General features: G+C 38.1%; 1 protein-coding gene across 9 annotated transcripts in view; it reads left to right on the top strand.

The window, feature by feature from the left end:
* LOC105207772 (Down syndrome cell adhesion molecule-like protein Dscam2) overlaps nucleotides 1-22,237 on the top strand; it is a 118,518-nt gene that overhangs the window by 48,448 nt on the left and 47,833 nt on the right. For all 9 annotated transcript variants that reach the window (XM_039457330.1, XM_026134003.2, XM_039457331.1 and 6 more), the window contains exons 2-3: nucleotides 15,333-15,683; nucleotides 21,659-21,823. In XM_039457330.1, coding sequence (XP_039313264.1) covers nucleotides 15,333-15,683; nucleotides 21,659-21,823 — 516 coding nt within the window. The remainder of the gene's footprint in view (nucleotides 1-15,332; nucleotides 15,684-21,658; nucleotides 21,824-22,237) is intronic.

Below are 22,237 nucleotides of genomic sequence, written 5' to 3' on the forward strand. Positions count from 1 at the left end.
CTGAGAGAGACGGAGAAACACAAAGAGAGGGAGAGAGAAATTCACGTTAGACGCGCCTGGAGTCTCGAGATAAGCGGCTATGCAGGTGTAATAGATGTAGAGGGTGCGAGCGAGTGAACTGGGAATGCAATGGCGTAGAAGGAAACGCTCGGTTCAATGGGATAGTGACCGCCCGCCCCTTTGGTCAAAGAAAACGAGCGGACATGCAATTCAATGAAAAAGATGGTTCAAAGAGCGGCACAGAGTTTTCTTTCGCGCGCGAGTCTTCCAGGCCGGTGCGGTTCTCTGAAATATCTAGATAAACGGTTCACGTGTATCGGAAAATTCGCAAACCTGGCACATGATAATGTCTAAGATTCTCTCTCTCTCTCTCTCTCTCTGCAATGGTACTAGTGCATACGTTACAGTTGGTAGACAGTATGCAAAAGTAATGGCTATACAGTTGTGCAAAGGTAATGGCGCGCGGGTGAAATTGATACAGCCGGCGCGGCGAGCGTTTCGGAGACAGTGACCTATATCTTAAGGTTTACGCCGGTGGTACGTCTTGCTCGTATCGAATTTCCGTCAGTGATGGTTTTTAGTGCTCGGACGAGCGCACAAAACCGACAGACAAAAATATGTCGAATATATGTCGTGGTCGATCTCTCGAGCAAACAGTGCGCGTCTGTTCAAATGTTGTAAATAATTGAATCGCATTGGATAGAATTACAAATGGACGTCGTTTAACGTCATCACTACGTAAAAATACAGTGATGTTTAAAAGATATAAGATGAAAGAAGCTGCAAGGTGTAACCGATAATGGATGAAAAAAGAAATTTTAATAGATCATCAACCTTGCAGCTCACAGTTTAGATTTTTTTTTCAACGAGAAAATAATGTTGAAACTTGTATTAAAAAATAATACTACGAAAAAGAATAAAAATATGTGCTCAATAACTTGACGCGTTATAATTTATACGATATGAAAAGCAAATAGATATTTACACCGAACAGAATACGACGCACATGAAACGGTTTAGTACGACAGTAAAATATTCCGACAACTTATTTTACATTTTACAACAATGTCGGCGATACCTGGCCACTCTTATGCAAATATGGGGAAGAACCAAAAGGAATATCATGTAAAATCAGACACGCAAAACAGCCGTGTATAGGTGGCGCGCGTTTTGTTGGTGCAATCATCTCGACGCGCGAAGCACCGGGGATACGTGCAAAATGCAAGCGAAAACCTGCTTAGAAGTTTCCTCGAAACGCACGGTATTGCATAGTGCATTGCATATCCCCCAAATAGGCGGAGGGTGGGAGCGGGAGAGCGGAGGAAAGAGGAGGGTGGTCCCGAGAGAACGCCCCAAAGCGCGTTGTATCCAAGATGCGCCTGCAACTTGGAGATAAGACCTCGCAGGTGCGACAGAGGGGTTTTCCTGAGAAAGTCGAGAGAGGACAGCGGCAGTTTTCCGTCCGAGGCGCTATAAAGCCGCGACTCCCGGAGTTAAACGGTACCGCGGGAAAAAGGGGAAAAAATGAAAAAGAGACCGAGGAAGAGTTAGGTGAAAAACAAATTGACGACATCGGCCGCGTCACAATTTTATGCGTCGTATAAAATATCCCTCGCTCCCACTCGTAACCGCTCGAATTTATTCCGCCTACGTGAGCGGAAGCTAGAGGGGGGAAAAGAGCGGCACGTAACAACCGCTTCCCTCAAAATGCCGGGGGCACGTTACTTGGCGCGTTTCTGACGCTCCTGAGGCACCACCTCCTATGTTAATATGAAACTTCCTACATTTGATATAGAATTATTACGCGTAATTCACGCGCGTACGTGCGTGCGACGTATTAATACAATACTTAACTCTTCAAATATATTAAAATATCACGCTGCAATTTATAATATCCGCGATTTAAGACGTGCTTCTAATAGAACTTGCATTCGCAATTTCCTAGCAAGAAACTCTTCTCACTCTCTCTCTCTCTAGTCTTCCGCCCTCGAGCTTTTGTTGCGCGACCATTGAAATTCACGTAGACTAATGAAACGCATCGACCGGTTCGAGGGCGAGGAAGAAGGAATAACGAGTGTACTGCCTAAGATATAAGATACGCTCCGGGGGATAAGAAAGTGGGAGGAAGAAATAGCATCGGGAGGACGACGTTGACGATGGAGGATGAGGAAGGTAGACGCGAGCCCCTGGGAAATCATCGGTGTCCTCCCGTATCCTGCCTGCTTTAGTCCACCTTGCTCTCGTTCTCCGATAGTCTCCTCCGTAAGTCCTCTCTTGTAATATCTCATACGACGAGAGAGCGACGGCGGGGGTCCTCGATCCGCCGAAAGCGATAAACTTACCGAGGCAGAATCTATCTAGCTAACTCGATACACGCGGGAACATCAGGTCACGTTTAAAGGGGCGATGCGCGATGACCGATAGATTAGAATTTATACCATTATCGCGGTATAAATGGCTTCTATTATCGAGAAAGCTATAGAGTGCAACATATATGCTGCTAATATTGAATTTTCACTTCAATTTATAATTAACTGCACAGAATAGAATAGGTGATGTGACTGTTTGGATGCATGCGTATGTGTATACGTGTGTACAGTTGCCTAGGGGTATCTTTCTATATAAACACGCGTTATAAGACAGAAAGTTTTATTATACTGACAACGCGCATTGTTAAGTATTAATCAATCAAATTTAAACCAATTTCTTTAGTTAATAACATTTGATTATTTTTCACTTTTATGTGTGTCGAAATCTATTACTTTAATAAAACAATAAGTAATTAAAAGAGTCTCGTCTAATCAACTCATTTCTATGATTAAATTACTTGGTTTCAAAGTAAGTAGTTCATATTAACGTAGAACACTTAATAAATAATAAATTAAACTTTAGTCGAATTTAACACTTTTATAGTTAACTTGTTTAACTTTATTGTTTTAATTAAATTGACAATATACTAGGTAAGAACAATTTGTGTGTGTGTGTGTGTGGAGGGAGGGGGGGAGGCAACTTATAAAAATGAGATTAAAAATAACTCAAATTGGGTAGAATTCAACATTATGAATTTATAACGGTGTGTTTGGCTTTATTCAAATAAAATATTAAAATATAAATTATTAATCCTCGTTACATCAATTCTTGTGAAATTCCTGAAAACTAAGAACACTTTACGAGATTACGTTTAAAAAAGGGTAGGCGATATATCGATTAACCGCAAAATGGGGCTTCGAACACCTGATCACGGATACTAAACACGAAAATACCTGTCAATGCATTCCTGATAACTCATCAATATAAATATTATATCAATAGCATCTCCGGTGCACTGCATAATGATGAATCGCTAACGAGAGATGTAAGCCGACACCCGTATTGCGTGATGATTCTAAATTGGACCCGGGGCCCCTTCGGATCATTACTGCAGAGACTGGTATATGATCAATAACGAAGTATAATTATTATACCACAGCAACACAACCGCGGTTCGTGTTACTCGACATAAACATGTTCTGTCCGGCTTTAAACAGGACAGTGCTGGCGTTTCGCTGCTGCAGCATGCGGGTGTTTGGATAAACGTGCGGATGCATAATCTACCTCTCTCGTTTACGAATCGAATCTATCAGTAGGGCTAATAATGTGAACTTAGGGTAATAGCCTAATAAAGTAAAAAAAATTCCGTTTTTTTTTCGTCAATCTGAAAATTAATTTGTTCAAAATTCGTAGTAAAAGATGCTTGTCGAGTCGCTAATCTTTTTTCTCGACCACTCGGTATAAGCAAAGTCTAATTTCTCTCGAACGCAGAGAACAGAAGCATCGTGATTAACATACCAGCTCCCAGATTATGAACGCTACATGGCCGCTACATGAATGAAGCTAGACGCAATTGTCAAGCTGGATTATTAAAGCGGCAACTGCACTGCAACTAAGCGACGTTGGATGCCGAATATCCGCGCGGCTTTAAACTGTCCCTCCACCACCTTTTCCCTCGCCTGGACCGACGCGACGTACATACGTCTGGCAATGGTTTCGCTGGGCGGAAACGCGTCAAAGAACACGGAGGGTATACGCGCTATTCACGTGTATACGAATGTCCTGGACAATCAGCTCAACCGGAGTAACAGTATACACAACAAAGATGGACGTGCTCGTGTCCAGCAATGGATGCGGAAAATATTTCGAGAGGAATGATAGTCAAAATCAGAAATTAAACTTTCAGAAAATTGATAAGCATCCAAGAGTAGTATATAAAATTAAGTTCTGGCGCGTCAATATATTCAGAGTATTCTCTAACATTGTGTAATGAAAAATGTATATGTAAAAAATATGGAAATATTCTTCCTAACATAAAAGATTTGTATTTCATATTTTTCAATTTGTTTGAATACCTGATTTCGGTTTTTTCTCTTAACAATAAAACCGGCTTTAGATGAATTGGCTAAATGAATTGTTTACAAATATTTATTAGCATTTTAATAGTATAATTTTGATTTAATAATTTTGATTTCATTCCTAATGTTACTTCCTCATCAGAATTATAAATAAGTAACTATAAAACGCAATTTTATATAAAAATTGAGAATAAATTAAAAATTAAATAACTTTTAAACCAATAAAGAGTGTGCTTAAATTTTACATAGATACTTAAACGTAATAGTAGAACACTCTGTAAAATTTTTATATTTATGATAATGCTTTGAAATATGACACATCCTTAATAAGGAAATTAATATTTTGAAAAAAATATCGTGCATTCAATTCAGATAATCTGCTAAAATGCTTTGAAATAATTAAATCAATAATAATTTAAAGAGACGTTACGTCTATTCGTTCCCTCCTCTTCAGATCAATCCGTTCTTATTCGCGTCACTCTCACGTCGCTCAAGATCATCGATCGTCGCGTGCGAATATCTCGAAGTTGGCGTTGCAATACGTCCCATACGTGCATACGTGCATACGTACGCCGAGCATGCATGCGTGTGTGCAATTTCGAGGGTACCGACGCGACGGACAGGCACAAGACGGACATGCGACACGGAGGGTAGGGGGAAGTGCGAGGTTTAGCAAGCCCCCTCCCCCCAAAATTAGGTCGCCGATCTCATCCTCATCCCATCCTCTCCCGCAATACGCGTGTCGCAACTACGAGAATATTCGGCAGGAATTCGCCACATTTGGTATGCAATGTGACGCACCTCGCTCCTCTTTACGTTCCCCCTCGCAGCATCACTCCTATCTCGTCCAGCGCATTCACTGTTTCCGTTTCATCCCAGTACTTCCTGTTACATGCCCTCCTCTCCCTCTCACCCTCCCTCCCCCCCTCTTTCTCTCTCTCTCTCTCTGCAGCTTTTCCTTCTCCCAGCTCTATAGTGGACTATAGTGGACACTAAAGGGCGACAAAAGGCAATCGGGGCCAATGGGGTAGTGGCGCGTACTCGCTAGCCGTTTGATTGACGTCGAAAGGGTACCGTGCAGCATTGATTGCGCTCATTGTTCTCGGCAGGCGTATATCCTTGCGCCTGCCCCGTTCCCGCACTCGCGTCGCGATCAGTCCTTCGACCGTCACAGCATTACCGCCGTCACTCTCGCGACCGACGCTTCGGAATAGGAAAAAAGACGGAAAGGACGTGTACGGACTTTCCCCCCTGTAAGCGTAAAACGTACCTCGCGTTTTTCTTTTTTCTTTTCTTTTTTTCATCCATCTCTTTGATCCAGACAAAATCCAGGATTTACTCTCGATGCCCGGTAAAAGTACGTGCCATTTGTAATTTGCTAATTTCTGATTTTACTTACAACAAAACCGGTTCTATAAAGAATGGATTTAAAAAAAAAACGAGCAAAAAATTCGTTACAGAATATATCTGTATTTGTAACAAGATGTTATAAGTAATATCTAACAACGACAATATTAAATTAAGAAGATTATTAAGAGAATTAAGAGAATTTTTCTTTCGTTTATATTCGAGTGTTACTCCACTCGAAATGAGCTTTTTCACAAGTCATATCCTAAGATTAATATTTGCATTCGCCTTCTCTTTATACAAATTCAATCTCAGTACGGGAGTTCGACAAAGTTCCTTTGGGCAACGATAACTTTGCGATTTCTGCGCCGCAGTAAAATGAAGAAAGTCGTCTTGACGAATACTCGGGTAGTCACAATGTAAAGGAAAAAAGATACGAGAAAAGAATACCGCAAAATGAATTTTGGCGAACACGAAGAGAAAGAAAAGAATAGGAAGCCGGACCGAGTTGGGCGTAGAGCCGAGAGAGAAAAGCGTGTTTTTGTTCCAAAAACTCAGTTGCGCGCAAACGGGTTTTCAGGACGGGCTTTAAAATGGCGAAGAGGTTACGCTGCGAAGCACTTGCGAAGACTACATGCGAGCCGGAAGACAAGAGCGAGGAAGAAGGAGGAGGAGGAGGAGGAGGAGGAGCAAGAGGAGACCGGAGTGGAAAAAGCGAGCTCGCCTTAACGGCGAGGGAGGCGGAGTTGCTAGAGCTTGCTTGCTGTGCGAGAGGTTGAAAGTTTCTCTCATATTTCCAACAATCACTCCGCCCGTCTTTCTCCTCGTCGCCCGTCTTCTATTCGCGAAATTGAAAGGACCAACGCCTTCGCGAAGTCGACACCATCCCTGGGGAGCCGTCCTCCTCCCTCTCGCACACAGAGTGGGCGCGAAGGGTGGGTTGTGCGAACGTCATCTCGCATCCCTCCGGCAAAAATGCAACTGACGGAGAAACCTCGGGAGCGATACTGTGTCGTTGTTGGCGACGTATTATAAATTTACGTTTCGCTCGCAGGTATCGAAGAGTTATGGAAAAGAGTACTGTAAACTATTTGAAAGTAAGAATACGTTTGAAAAAACTGCCTGTGCGTGTGTATGTATATATATACCTACGCGTGACACAAATTGCAATACAAATAAAATATGAAGAGATAAAAGTGGAGGACAAGAACAAACTATGCAGAATTAATGTGTGATACAAATTCAAGAAGAAAGATGAGCACAAGTTCGCGAATGGACGTCATCATAAGAGAGAAAACAAAAGAAGTTGTACTTTGCGGACGTCAAAGAAATATGGCATAAAGAAATGGAAATATGTCCGTAAAATGTAGAAATGATATACAAATATATATATATATATATATATATAGAAAGAGTAGAAAAATAATATATAAATATACAGGGAGTTCCGATATTCTCAAATCAAAATACTTTAGCAAAAAAGATTGTGAAAAATTAAGCAAAAAGATAATTAAATAAATAAAGTTATTTGTATTTTTATTTTAAGAAGTAATTTTCGAGATATAAGGATTTAAAAGCTGACCAATCACAAACCAAGACAGTTAAATATTTGTGTACATACCACTAGTACAATAGCGAGAATGATAATATTATATTAATAACTGGCGACTACCTAAATGTAATCTCTGATTGATCAACTTTTTAAAAATGTATCACAAAATGTGTCATTAAATATTATTAAAAATTTTAAATTTTTATACATTGTTTTATTATTATTAATAGTGTTCTATTATCGCGTTTGTATTTGTATAAAATTTAAATATAATTCTCTTATTAAGTAAAAATTTTTTTTTTTATTTTTTCTCTTGATTCCTATGTGAAATTGCGTTTTGTAGCATTTATTTGTAAATTTAACGAGGAAGTAGTATTACAAATTAAATCATTTTTTTACATATATTAATAAAACATTAATGAATATTCAAAATATGAAAAAGTTCATTTGAATTCACTTACTCCTTTAAAAGTTATTTTTCCTAAAACGGTAGTAAAATAAAATCGAATTTTTTTTCTTTGCAACCAATTTCAAAGTTAAAATTCGAATATTTATAATTGAAATTGATTATCGTTGATTAGGAATAAGAAAAAGAATAAATCTAAGAAAGAGTTTTTAAATGTTGATAACTTTTAGTATTTGGCATTGTAAAGCTAAAACATTTTTAAGCCCTTATACTCAAAAATTATTTCTTGAAATAAAAATCTATAAATAACTATTTTACTTAACTTTTCAAGAACTTTCTCGCTATAATAGTTTGATTCGAGAATTACAGAACACCATGTACATTCTTCGCATTCTTCCTTACAGAAATGCGCAACCTAGATAAAGGTTCTTTTTCTTTGAGATAAGAACGTACGTTATACTACTAGTCTAAAATAAGATAAAAATAATCTTGCGGGATGAACCTTAGTCGCCCGTCCAACTCGCTCAATCTAACACGCTTATCCGAGCGAGCGATTCGGAACTTCTCGCCGCAAATTCGCGCGAAAAGTTGCTCCGGTCGCCCGGTCCAAGTTTCGCATCGCGCTCTCTTGCTGGAAGCCGTGAGATTAGTCGTTCGACAGTTTTTGAAATGGCCCGCGGAAGCGTCGGCCCCGGGGGACGCCATCCACGGCCATGGCGAAACTTCCCCAACTTGTTGCCCGCCGCGGAAACTTTCCGCACGAACTGGAAAATTGCCCGTGTGTCCCTGCACGGCCATAGTTTTTCAGAGAAGCGATCTCAGTCTCGTTCCGAGGCGTCTAAACAACTTTCCCAACTTGTTGCCGTCTTCGACTGCGACCTGCACGAGAGTAAGTGGTTCGCAAAACGACCCGTTCGTTCTTTTCGTTCGTTGCGCTTCTCCAGTTCTCCCTCGTTCTCTATATCACGGACTATCACCGATTCTATCGACCATTCGACTTCCCGCGGGTATCGATGTCGTCTTTAGACTGTTACTACTGTCCGTTATGTCTTAACGGGGAATTGAACAGTCTGCTAAAATTTTCAAATTAAAACTACTTTTTATCTCTCTAACATGTGCTCTCTAAATCAAAATCAGTGTTTTTGTCACTGAAAAACAGTGAACAACCTGATTTCAGTAGTACATTCGTATCTACATATATCAATCAGTGCATATATCGTGTGCAACGTCTTTCAGTGATAATACTAATTCCAATCAGTGAGAGTACTCCCCTCTTAAACAAAATTATTGAAAGACGGTGAATAATCACTGACGATCACACTTGTAAGTATAGTACCGTAAATCAGTAGAGATGATTCACTTCACTGAGATTCAGATTTAGAGAGTTAGAAGATCTATTAGTGATAATAATGGCAGCGTTCAAAAATGAAAATTCTACTACTAATTACTTCCTTGTTTAACATTCGCTTCTTTATATCTATCATGTCTCTCGTAGATATTTCGTGGAATTTTATTTGTGTAAGCAAATATTTGCATAAGACATTATATTCCCAAGAAATTATATTATCAATATACCAGTGTCCCGCGGAATTATGTTTTCGACAAAGAAAAATTCAGGGTTTTCCTAAAATTCACAGAATTAAACTCTAATGATTCATCTTAAAATACTAAGTGAACGGAAGGAAAAGTGCTACGAAAACGAGGGAAAGATTCGAGGGATACGTTTCACTAACCGGATCAAATAATTGCCGTCTTGATAGGCAGAGCAAACATTAGGAGCTCTTTCAAGCTGAGGAGAGAGACAGAGATAGAGAGAGTGGGAGAGAGAGAGAGAGAGGAAGAAAATAACGAGAACATGAAGGTTCCTTGAAGAGGAGGAAACGCTGTCGCGAGATCCTGGACTCTTATCAAGCCTCGACGTTACCCTCCACCTTTTCTCCGAGATTCGTCCCTCGTCGAGGAGGACTCGAAGAGGCAGTCTGCAAATTCAATCTTACCAGAGACCTCGACCCATCTACACAGTTTGTTCCGCCTATTGATTCCTGGTTCGTAGAAACGAGTTCCTTTTATGGAATCCGAACCACCGCACCGATTCGAATGCTTCGTGGCGAGAGAGCGAATGATAGAAATCCCCACGCTCGGATTTTGGAAGCTGACCCGTGACCTCGAGAGAATCTAAGAAACGATTTCCCTTATTTAATAGTTACCTCAGAATGTTTTCCGTCGTTTCTAAAATTTCAGACTGGTAACAAGATCATCAGCGAATAAAAACTCAAATAGAAAAAGTAATTCCTTTGGTGAATTTCAATGTAGATACCTATAATAATTAAAAATCGAATGGCATCATGTTTTTATGTTTGTAAAAATAGTATAATTATTTTATACTTATTAAACGGCTATAAAAGTAAATATTTAATAATATATCTATTTTACGCAACGGTTGTTTTTGTGATAACTGGATCGTAACATGTATAAGATATAATTTAATGTATACACTTTTAAAAATGTTCGTAAAATTCCATCAAATTTAAGTTACTAAAGTAACTTAATTTTCCGAAATTGGGATGCTGAAAACGAAATTAAGTAACATTTAATGCAAATTTACTAAATTTCTCTTAAAATTCTGATACTCTATCTCAGAATTACAAATGGTTTCTTAAAATTACTAAATGGTAACAGAAGTTTAAGATATCGTGACTGGATAAAGTTGCGCAGTGTACTCTGCGCAGTTTTTTTCCCGCGTACAACTCGGCGATCGGCAGGAAGACATCCTTTGCAATCTCTCAGTGGTGAGAAGTGGCCAGAAGTGGCAGTGAATGACACAGTGTGCAAAAACAAGTGTCATTATTCAGAATTTTACTGGAAATGTGATATTATGTTATATAAAATGTGATGTATGTGATATAGTTTTCTATTTTAAAGATTTGATTAAGTATTATTTTAAAGGATTATAATGATATTATTATTCGGTTTATTAATTTTGATATATTATTGCTTATAATATTTATCTTGACATATAAATAAACATATAATACGAACAAAGTATGTTCAAACAAACAATTAAGTGTGTATATGTTATACACAGTATTCTCATTGCATTAAATGAACACTCAAAAACAATTTTTCATAACTAATAGTTTTTGATATACATTTGATACGTATATGTATACTCAGTGGCTTGCATGGCATATAACATATTTAGTTCATATTATCTTACTATTTAGGTGCCAAGATATATAATATATATAATATTAGATATATAAGATTTATTATATATAAAGAAATATAAGAAATATTTAAGAAAACTTTTTTATCGGTTTATTAATTTTAATATACTTATATTATAGTTTATAATTATATATGTCTTATATTCTATATATAGATATATAGAATATAAGATATATCATTATAAACTACATAAATATTAAAATTAATAAACCGATATAAATTTTTGTACCCATTGAAATTTTCAGTTACAGATACTGAATATTACTAAAGTGTAACAAAAATTTCAAGTACGTGTGACTAAAGCTTTATGCAGTTGCTGTTTCTAAAATTTTCAGTTTCGTATAGTAAATTTGAGAAACGGTAACTGCATAAAGCTTCAGTCACACGTACCTGAAAATTCCTACAGAAATTTCTAACAGTGTATTATATTCATATAATGCAATTAAAACTTTAACAGCATATCAAAATAGCCTTATTGGAAAACAAACTGAAGTAACGAACTAAATAAATCGCACGATATTCGCGTTTACACAAGAAAAGACATCAGAGTTTAAAGAGTAATACTATCAAATTATAAAAAATGTGGAAAGTTTGGTAAATTCAACATCCCTGTCAATACATGTACAATCCGTTGAAAGATCAGGCGCGTACGGATAAATACGCGACACTAAAAGCCCATGCGACGCCTGGCGCGAAGTGCAAATGCCGCCGTGCCATAGACGCATATAAACGGTAATCCGCGAGCGCAATGTGATTAATAATAATTTGCCGGTCGGCATAAACGGAACCGATTAGCCGGCTTAGCCAAGCGTTATGGTAATAGGAAGCTATTACCCACCGACACCTGCGTACTCTCTCTTTCTCTCTCTCTCTCTCTGTCTATTTCGTTCTCTATCTCATCACCCGCTCGTGTATTCGACTTCCGTTATGCCTCCTGTTCGCTGCTCAGTTCTATCCGTCGGTCTCTGTCGCTTTAAACGCATGCTCCTCGTGACGGCCAGTCACTTTGAGCACCGACTAGCGCGTTCAATCTTGCCGGCGTTCACCCGCGTTCGACGCGGTCGTCTCGTTCGGCTCCTCGATTTTCCACGTCGATAGGTAAATCTCCTCGAGGGTGCGTCATAAAGGGTAGGATGTTGACGCGAATCCGACCCGCGCAAATAAAGCGCGCAGTGACATTTGTAGATATCTCGAAAAACCTCCGTCAAGTCACAACAAGCGTAGAAATCAATACTGATTGTGAGATGAACCGGATAAGGTGAAAGCATTTCGATCAAATGTTTCACTCCGCAAAAATAAATACAGTATGTCTGTATACATGTATTTTTTTATGTATACAAATACATGCGTATATAACAGTAAAAGAGATAATAATTTTTAGAGAAAAGATGGCAAGTGAAAATCCTTGCCAGTGATACATTTCCGATCGAAAGCATATACTTGTGTTTAATCTGAAAAGATTCATTGGCCCGTTGTTAATAAAATCAAATCGAAAGATGTGTTTAAATTGCAACAATGCAGCGTTTCTACTTTAGCTCTTTACTCGAGTCGTTAGTGAACAAAAGTTAGTAAAATAATATCAAATAAACAAATCTTATACAAAAACAATATTATATAAAATTAATTGTCCGGATACATAGGATATTGGAAATTTACTTTATACTATAAAATAAAAGCATACTTTTAATGAAAATGCATCACAGGCAAAATGTTTTTATTTCTAATAGTTTTTTCCTAAAATATTACAAGATTTGGTGCGTAAATTTGTAACATAAAATAAACGCATATTCTGAGTGTAAATAATTAGTTTCGTGTTTGTATGTACAAGTCATTAAAGTAAAATTAATCCAAGTGTTTGGAAAATCACTGCGCGACAACTGAATTAATATAAGATAAATGTACGGAATGACGCCACCGTAATTTGTTTTGTGCCCGTAATAAAATATAGCTAATTAAAAATGTCTATACATTACTGGAAAGCAGTTGTCAAAAGGTATCAAACGGCACCGTCAAAGTAAGTAAACGCATAAATGTGATTTTCCGTGAAAAGCGGTTTCCCAAAACCCATGTCGAGAATCTGTCACTTTTAATTGTCCACGACCAAGTTTATTCTAAATTACTAAATTATCTACGATAATGTAAACTGTAAAATGATAAAATCAAATAATTTTGGGTTGTAATACAGAGTATTTTAGGTAATAGTCCTTTGTTACCTAACACCATATTATTATTATTATTATCCAATAAACATGTCAAAAATTAGTCCTTGCTTAAAATAGCGTAACTCCGTAACATTTACCTTAATTCGTCCGTTTGAATTTTTAGTTAACGATGTTAAAACGGTACGCATATAACGTGTAATTAATTTTCTGCCAATTAAGGCGGTCGGCCGGCTCGATGCCTTCGGAAATCGACGCGACGCGACGCGCGGAATTCCGCCCGAGAACGCTCGGTGTGATACTCGCACGGAATTAGTAATTAAGTAGCGCGCGCGAGAGACACAATTCCGGAAGCCGACTGGTGTGACGGCGAGCATAATTGCCGGACACCACGACGAGAGGATTTCAATTTTCTCTCTCTCTCTCTCTCTCTCTCTCGCTCGCTCGCTCGCTCGCTCGCGCGCACCGAGGATTTGCATACTTGGTGTTTTGTATGCCGTGCGCGTGCAGCGCGCGCGCGACGGCATTACGAAATTCGGTCGGAACGAGCATGCATTTCCCTCTCGAACGTAGTTATAAACGAGTTACGTCGGGCGCCCCGTGCGAATGTCGTTATGAGTTTCGCGTTTTCCCGATTCCCACGCCCCACGTTGCAAACAACGCGTACGAAACACCTCGCAATATTGAAGCGAAAGAAGAAAGGGGCGCGCCGTTTCATTTATCCGTCCGTCTGCGATCTCTCGGACACCATAAATCAGCGCAATTAGCTGTTCCTCTTGACATTTTCCAGCTTCCATTTGAATCGCAAGTGACACGATTTAAAAATGGCTATGTAGATTTAGATTTAAAAGTTTGTTAATAAATCTATTGTACAGCAGCATTTCTCTTGCGATACTAAATTTTATACTACAAAATAATAGGTACTCTCTAAATTGGAAGTGTGTTGTCAGTGTATTGTTACGACCGTGAAAGACAGTGAATAGTCATATTTTCAGTGATACACTTGTGACTATTACTAACATTCAGTGATACATGCACTGTTTTTTAGTGACAATACACTGATTATACCGGTCAATGAGAGTACCACTCTAGCACTCTTCTTAATCAGAATCATTGAAAAATAGTGAACGGTCACTGATGACACAGTTAAAAGTGCAAATCAAACACTGCAAATCAGTAAAATTCCACTGATTCAAATTCAGAGAATATGTACGTTGTGCCATAGGAAATATATTTTTACGTAATGATCATCGTTATATTTTCAATCCCTACAATTTTATGCAAATAATATCATCTGAAATAAAAGACTGAAATAAAAGACTGGTGGAGGGAAAACAAAGTTTACGAGAGTGTGAATTGTAACATTGTTTGGAAGAAATGTTTACTGCGATACGGCACTCACGCGTTAGCCGGGCTGCAGCGTAATAACAGTTGAGAGAGTTAAGTTGTGAACGTAAACGTGAACAGGAGGCCACGTAGGTTAAGCCGGTGAACGGCCCAAAATTTATCGCGCTTCCCACGGCTCGCAAAATTTCGCCGTAACATTGACACGAGGGATGCAGCCTGCATGCGGGCGGGCGGGCGGGCGGGCGGGCGGGGAGTTATTAACCGCGCTAACGATACAAGTGCCGGCAAGTAGGTAGTTGCTGACTCGTGCTTTCACGCCCTCGATCAAAGCATTTGTGCCGAGGAGCGGGTGTCTCGCACGGAGACACCCACCACTCCGAAGAGAATAACTTGCCCGACGTATTAGTTGCATCGCCGCAACAGAGCATCGTTCGATCGAGCGACGTCGCGCGCCGGGCGCACTGAGCACGTCGATTAATCCACTTTGGAACTTGTCAAACTATTTTCCACCTAATACGACTGGCCGTCAATGTGATACTTACGCTCCCCGAACTTCCACATGCTGCTGCGTTTCAAACTTTAATATCTATTATTGTATATTCAATCTGTCTATTGGCATTCTATCCACGAGTGATCAAAACTTTGAAAAGAAGTGCTTCATATCCCGCGCCGTTAGCAAAATGTCTTAATATATTCGTGAAATTTCTCTTTGCGCGTCGTGTTAAAATAAGGAAATAAATATGTTTATACTTTTAATATAACAGTGCATTCTTAACGCGTTTAGTTTCAAGTTCTCTTCTAATCAACGTCTAAATAAAAAAAAAGACGCAATTATAAAATATGGAGAACCATTGTTTTACATCATGAGTGTAACTTCTCATAAAAGAATACGATTGTTTGTGCAGGTGCAGCTGCTGTAGTAACGTCCGCAGGCGGGCACGGCTTCGACGCGCACCTACGCGGCCCCAGTTTCGTACTGGAACCGCCGTCGAGGATTGAATTCTCGAATTCCAGCGGCGCCTGGTTGGACTGTACGGCTTCCGGAAGTCCGCCGCCCAACATCGACTGGTCCACCACGGACGGGCATCCGGTGAACGATGTGTCGGGCGTGCGAAGAGTACTCAGAAATGGTACCCTGGTGCTCCTGCCATTTCCGGCCGCGGCCTATCGGCAGGACGTTCATAGCGCCGCGTACAGATGCGTCGCGAGCAACACCGTCGGCAGAGTGCTCAGTCGCGATGTACAAGTCAGAGCAGGTGAGCGAGACTCTCACGTCGATGGATAAAACGCAAAATATTGGAGAGAAAGCGTTTTCAAACTCCGATGATTATAAAATATTAGCAAAAAAAATGTGTTTCATTATAATTTACAATATAAATAAGGAAGGGGCTCGTTGGCAGTTTTGGCATTCAACATTTCAAACAATTATTATGATTAAATTGTAACAATGAGATGAAGAAAAGCTTTCTTTGGATTTTCGTAAAACTTTGGGAATACTTATGTTATAAAAGATATTTTGCACTCATTTTTCCATTATTCCTTTCATAAATACGAGTACATACATGGAACGCAATGCCAACTTGCCTTTGATGACAACGAGTGCCAATTTCCCTTACGTTCAACACAATGATACAATATATGATGTTTCAAGGTATAACGAATAAAGTATAAATATCATAAAAGGTTTTAAAGTTAGAATTAAACTGATAACTTTGCGAAGTAAATTGCTTTGTCGGATACCTTTTAATTTACCTATTTGTTGTGCAAGTCCCATTATAAAAAAAAAAAAAAAAAAAAACTCTCGCAAACGTTTTATCGCGTTATATGCATCGCGAGTGTCCGCGCAATTACCATCCGTTATTTACCGAAGTGTCCTTTAATTAAGGAACGCCAGGCGCGTAATCGGGACAGCCGTCATATTAGAGCTTCACCCACGACCGCCGCGCACCGAACCATTGGAAAAGTCTATTAAGCGGATTACGCGAATGCCGCGGATATTTGGCGCGAGTCAACAGTAATTGCGACGGGTGCGCGGGTCGCCTCTCGCGTACGATAAAACGCGGAATCGCGAATAGGCCGGTTTTACACGGGCAACGAACGCTCGCGCCCTGTGTCCGAATGCAATTGGGAGAGCCACAAAACCTCGCGGTGGCTTTGTGTAAAGGAATTTGGTCGACGCGCGTGACACATCTCTATTTAATTAAGAAATATTTGACGATTAGACTTTCCAATAAAAGCACGTTAAACACACAAGGAAATAATTCTGATAGTTTGTTCTCAAAATTAAAAATGTGAAACGTTACCAAAAATATAAAAATTTCAGAAAATATTCTACTATTACGTTTGAGTGTCTGTGCAAAATTTGAGCACAATTCACTTATTGGTTTAAAAGTTATTTCATTTTCTCTTTACTTTTGTGATTCATATGTAAAATCGCGTTTTGCAGGACTTATTTGCAAATTTGATGAAAAAATAACATTATCAATTAAATAAAAAAATGTTACATATACTAATAAAACTCTAATAAATATTTATACACAAATTTATTTAGATTTATTTATTCGTTTAAAAGTTATTTATTTAAAACTACCTGAAATCATTTTTTGATCTGTATCTAGCTAAACTTTTAGATATAATTATTTTTTTTCGTAAAGTATTTTCTATAAATCCATTTTATATAAGAAACACTTCTCCAAATAATTTTCAAAAATGTACGCAATTCAATTGCTCATACAAGAAAAAAATGACGATTGCGAAAGAGGATCAGTGTGAAACAGGCGTTAGAACCGAACGAGGCTTGCCGAGCATCGACCAATGCAGATGAGATGCGCGTAGGTTCCCTTCTGGTCGTGCAGTGTAATTACCTCTTAAAAACAAAAAAAAAAAACGCAATCTGAATGCAAATCCGTGGCAGCTGCGAGGTCGACCCGGCGCTTTCAGGATTTCCAACTACTAACCCCCTCGCGGCCATAAAGTTCTGCCCTGGACGCGTGACCGTTAATTAAAACTTTACTTTCAGGTCTTTCTCTCCCTCCCTCTCTTTCGATTTAAAGAAAGAAATTTCTTTTCCGTGCGTACTCGATGAAACGAACGTGCTCTACGTGAGCGACTTGGCACAAAAAGTTACGAACACGTTTATGGGAAAGAGGAAAATTCAAGTTTGATTATAGAAATCTATAAATTGTCATGTACGTGCAAAAGTTACACGGCAAATCAGGACTTAAAAAAAAAAATATATATATATATATATTTCTTCTTTTCAAGTCCCGATTAAATTTAATTAAATATGTTATTAGCATTATTCAAATTACTATTTATATTAAATTAGTAATATTTACTATAAACAAATAATTTTCACTTGTTCAAAATAAATAAGTTATTTAAATAGTACACACCACACTAATAACATGTTTATATAAATTTAGTAATTTTTTTCTCTCAGTGTAGATATACTCGTATAAAGTTGTAATACGTATGTGTATAAAATACAATGTATATAGGTGCCTTGTATACATGTATATCGATATTACATTTGCATTTTCTCTTTTTTAAAAAGTAAACATGCTTTTTCTTTAAAAAAATATACAGAAACTCATCATATTCAGAATTTTCTTTCTTATGCCTACGCACAGTGCATTCGTGCTTTTTCTTAATCCTTCGTATCAATGATACTTTGTATAAAAATTTAATATTGTTATATAATTAAGTCTAATATGTATATTTTTCAAATAAAACACACTTAAGAAATTTTATTTGACATAAAACAAATTTTCTTGTGACAGTGAAGAGTGCTTTCCGACTCTGGCTAGCGATCAGATAACTTTATCTCGAGGGCGGAAATGTGAAAAGTGAAAATTTTCTCCATTAACTTCAATGATAAAGATTTTCATTTTTCATATTTCCTAGGAAAAAAGTTACATGATCGCTGCCTCGATGAGTTATATCACCTGAAATAATTCTTCAAGAGCTTCATTACAAAAATGCTAAAATATTAGCATAGATTTAATAATAACAAAACTGTCCAATTTTTACACAAAGAGTTATCTACATAAAGAAACAGCAAAAATTAGCATAAAAAATATAACACTTTAATACAATTTGGGAACAAAGTGTAAAAGAATATCTCTTCAATTAAATTAATTTATAGTATTATTTGTTCATTTTCCTATAACCTTGGTTATTTTAATACTAAAAAATGTTGAATATTAATTTAATACAACATATTTAAATAACACAATTATATTATTGTTGAATTAACACTAGGTATGTTAAAAAGTCAACACAAGTTTTAACATAAAATTTTTTCTATTGTGTGACGATAAAAATTTTACGTTCTATGTGATCTACAAATGTATTATACAATGTGTATGGGATGTAACAAATATATTCATTTCTAAAATAATATCTATAGGAAAAGAACAAAAAAAATCAAAAGGTTTAACTAAATAGAGTTCTGAAAATAATTATGTAGGATGTTCCCAGCACAATGTTGCAAAAAGTTTTAACAATCTGGCAGGCAACTTAAGAATTCTATATAATTATTTTCACGCACTGAGAGAAAAGACTTTGTTAATTTAACAAAATTTGTAGATATAGTAACAACAAAGTAACATTTGTTGTCACTATATGTACAAATATTCGTTACGGATACTGAGCATTTGTTGAATTAGCAAAGTCCTTTTTCTTAATGCGGTCTAACAAAAATTATTTTCAAAATCGTATTTAGCTAAATTTTCAGAAATTTTAGCAAACTATTCTTTTTCAGTATATTTTGCGCGGTATTTTAGATAAAAATTCTCTTCAATAATTCTCTCTGGAGTGACGATATCATAATCCACCGCGACGTTTCTCACGTGAATCACGAGAAACGCGAGAAACGCGAGAAAATGGGACGAGGCATGCGAGTGGAAACGAGAAAAGCGAGAATCATCGGGAAGCTGAAAGAGAAAAAAACGGTGTGTGTGAAGCTGGCGTATCATTTCGTAGAAACTCACGAAATGTTGAGAGTTCTGGCTTTATTTACAATAGTTCTATAGTTCCTGATAGATAAAACAAATAGTTCTGGCCTTTAAAGCGAAAAAAACGTATAGGACAAAGTGAGACGCCAGGTTCACGCAGCGTCTCAGTTTGTCCTGCGTCATTTTCAAGACCCAATTCTTGTAGGATTTTAAAAGATCTATAGTTCTAGATGAGTTCTAGAAAGAGTTCTAGCGTTTAACATAGTTTATTTAAAAAAAAAAAATAAAATTATTATAAAATATTTATTTTATAATATTACATAATAGAGTTCCGTGTACAAAAAAATATTTTTCCTCCAGTTCTGAATGTATATAAACGCCTTCCGAAGAGTGCCGGTCGATTGCATAATTTATTAGTTAATAATAAATTATTAACTACCGCCAAACACGTATTCTGTCATATATGGGTGAGACGCTGGTCTTTATTCGAGAGTTCTGTGTACCAAAAAATATTTTTCCAATAGTTCTTAACGTAACAAAGCGCCTTCCGAAGAGTTCCGGTCGATTGCATAATTTATTAGTTAATAATAAATTGTTAACTCCCGCCAAACACGTATTTTGTCATATATGGGTGAGACGCTGCAGCGTCAACTAATAAATTATGTATGGTAAATTATGTATGGAAAAATACGTGTTTGGCGGGAGTTAATAATTTTTTATTAAATATTAAATAACGGAATCGACCGGAACTTTTCGGAAGGCGCTTTGTTACGTTAAGAACTATTGGAAAAATATTTTTTGGTACACAGAACTCTCGAATAAAGACCAGCGTCTCACCCATATATGACAAAATACGTGTTTGGCGGGAGTTAATAATTTTTTATTAAATATTAAATAACGGAATCGACCGGAACTCTTCGGAAGGCGTTTATATACATTCAGAACTGGAGGAAAAATATTTTTTTGTACACGAAACTCTATTATGTAATATTATAAAATAAATATTTTATAATAATTTTTTTTTTTATTAAATAAACTATGTTAAACGCTAGAACTCTTTCTAGAACTCATCTAGAACTATAGATCTTTTAAAATCCTGCAAGAATTGGGTCTGGAAAATGACGCAGGACAAACTGAGACGCTGCGTGAACCTGGCGTCTCACTTTGTCCTATACGTTTTTTTCGCTTTAAAGGCCAGAACTATTTGTTTTATCTATCAGGAACTATAGAACTATTGTAAATAAAGCCAGAACTCTCAACATTTCGTGAGTTTCCACGAAATGATACGCCAGCTTCACACACACAGAAAAACGCGAGACAAAATCTTGGCGCGGTCCGGGAGTTCGAGGGGGCGGGGAAGAAATACAGAGAAGAAATTCAGAACGCGCTGCCGTAACCGGGGCTTTAGCCCTCGCGTCGCGACGTCGGCCTGTCAGACTGCACCGTCTCGGTGACGAGGGCTGTTGGCCGTCGCCCTTGGAATTTCCACGTAAATAAAATCTCCGGAAGCGTGTGTACGCGAGTGTACCTCTCGAGAGCGCGAGAGAGCGATGCCGGACGCAAAAAGGAAAAGGAAAGGGAAAGGGAAAAGGAAGAGGAAGGGAAGAGAAGCGAGAGACGTTCGTTATACGTTCGTCGCGTCGCCTCATGCCTCGACGCATCCTTGACGTCGAGATTCACCCGACGCCGACGGTTACGACGTAACGACGTGTGCGACACCCTGTGTGTATATACATAGTGTCGTACACACCCCTATACGAGGCAACGTGCTTTCACGGTGTAGCAAGACGGCGGCGTTGTAATTGAAAACGAGACTGTCGGAGTAACTGCGATTGCTTTTTCATTACAGTGGCAATTAGAGACACGGACGCAGACACAGACAGAATCCATGTTCGCTGTCTCGTTACGGTGTTAACTGACGTAATGGCGACTTGTAATTTTTTTTACAGCAAACCCACTAACTTTTTCTTTTTTAAAAATAGGCTACGAAATAACGAACTTTAACGCAGAATTAATGGAGAATTAAGAGGCAAATTAATGTGTAATAAATCTTAATTATCTTAATTATCGTGACAATTGCAGATCACGTGAAACGTAACAATTTTTTTCATTCAAAAAATAGAAAGATTATTATTATTACTATTTTTTGGGGAGGGGGGGAGGGAAAGAATTATACGTGTAAACGGAAATTACTTTCGTGAGCTATTGTTTTACCATTTGTACGAGATTGCTGGAACATATGGCTTTATGTGAGATTTTATTGCTGTTTGCAGTGGTGGCTCAGGCATACAAAGTCGAGGTGGAGGTGACGGGGGGCGCATCGAGGGGATGCACCGCAATATTACGCTGCATCATACCCAGCTACGTCAAAGATTTGGTGCGCGTCGTATCCTGGCTGCACGAACCTTCATCCTACATATACCCCTCGCTACAAGGAGGTAAATGTTTATAACGAAAATCTACATGCGAGCGTGTAGTGTGTACACTCCTTTGCAGTATAAAAACGCGAAATTTCATGTAATGCACCGCAACGTAAAAGGCTAACTAAGGCCCAATTGAAATATTCAAAATGCATAACTTTTTACGTTCGCGTAATACAAGAGGTTTGCTCAGCAACGTAAATCCCTCTCCCATCTCACGCGGAAAAAGATTATTCGCGGGAAAGTAAATTTTCGCGGTTCCGCAACGAGATGTACGTAAGGATTAAGTCGCGCAAAAGTAAAACGATGAGAAACACGTGCTGCAATTATTTCATATACATGAGACGCGTGATTCCACTGCACCGGAGATTTTCAACGAAAACTTGTGGTAGCTTTTCAACTTTAATTAAACTCCAGACGCCTCGTGCTTAA

The sequence above is a fragment of the Solenopsis invicta genome, chromosome 14, assembly GCF_016802725.1.
Source record: "Solenopsis invicta isolate M01_SB chromosome 14, UNIL_Sinv_3.0, whole genome shotgun sequence".
NCBI classification, from domain to species: Eukaryota; Metazoa; Arthropoda; class Insecta; order Hymenoptera; family Formicidae; genus Solenopsis; species Solenopsis invicta.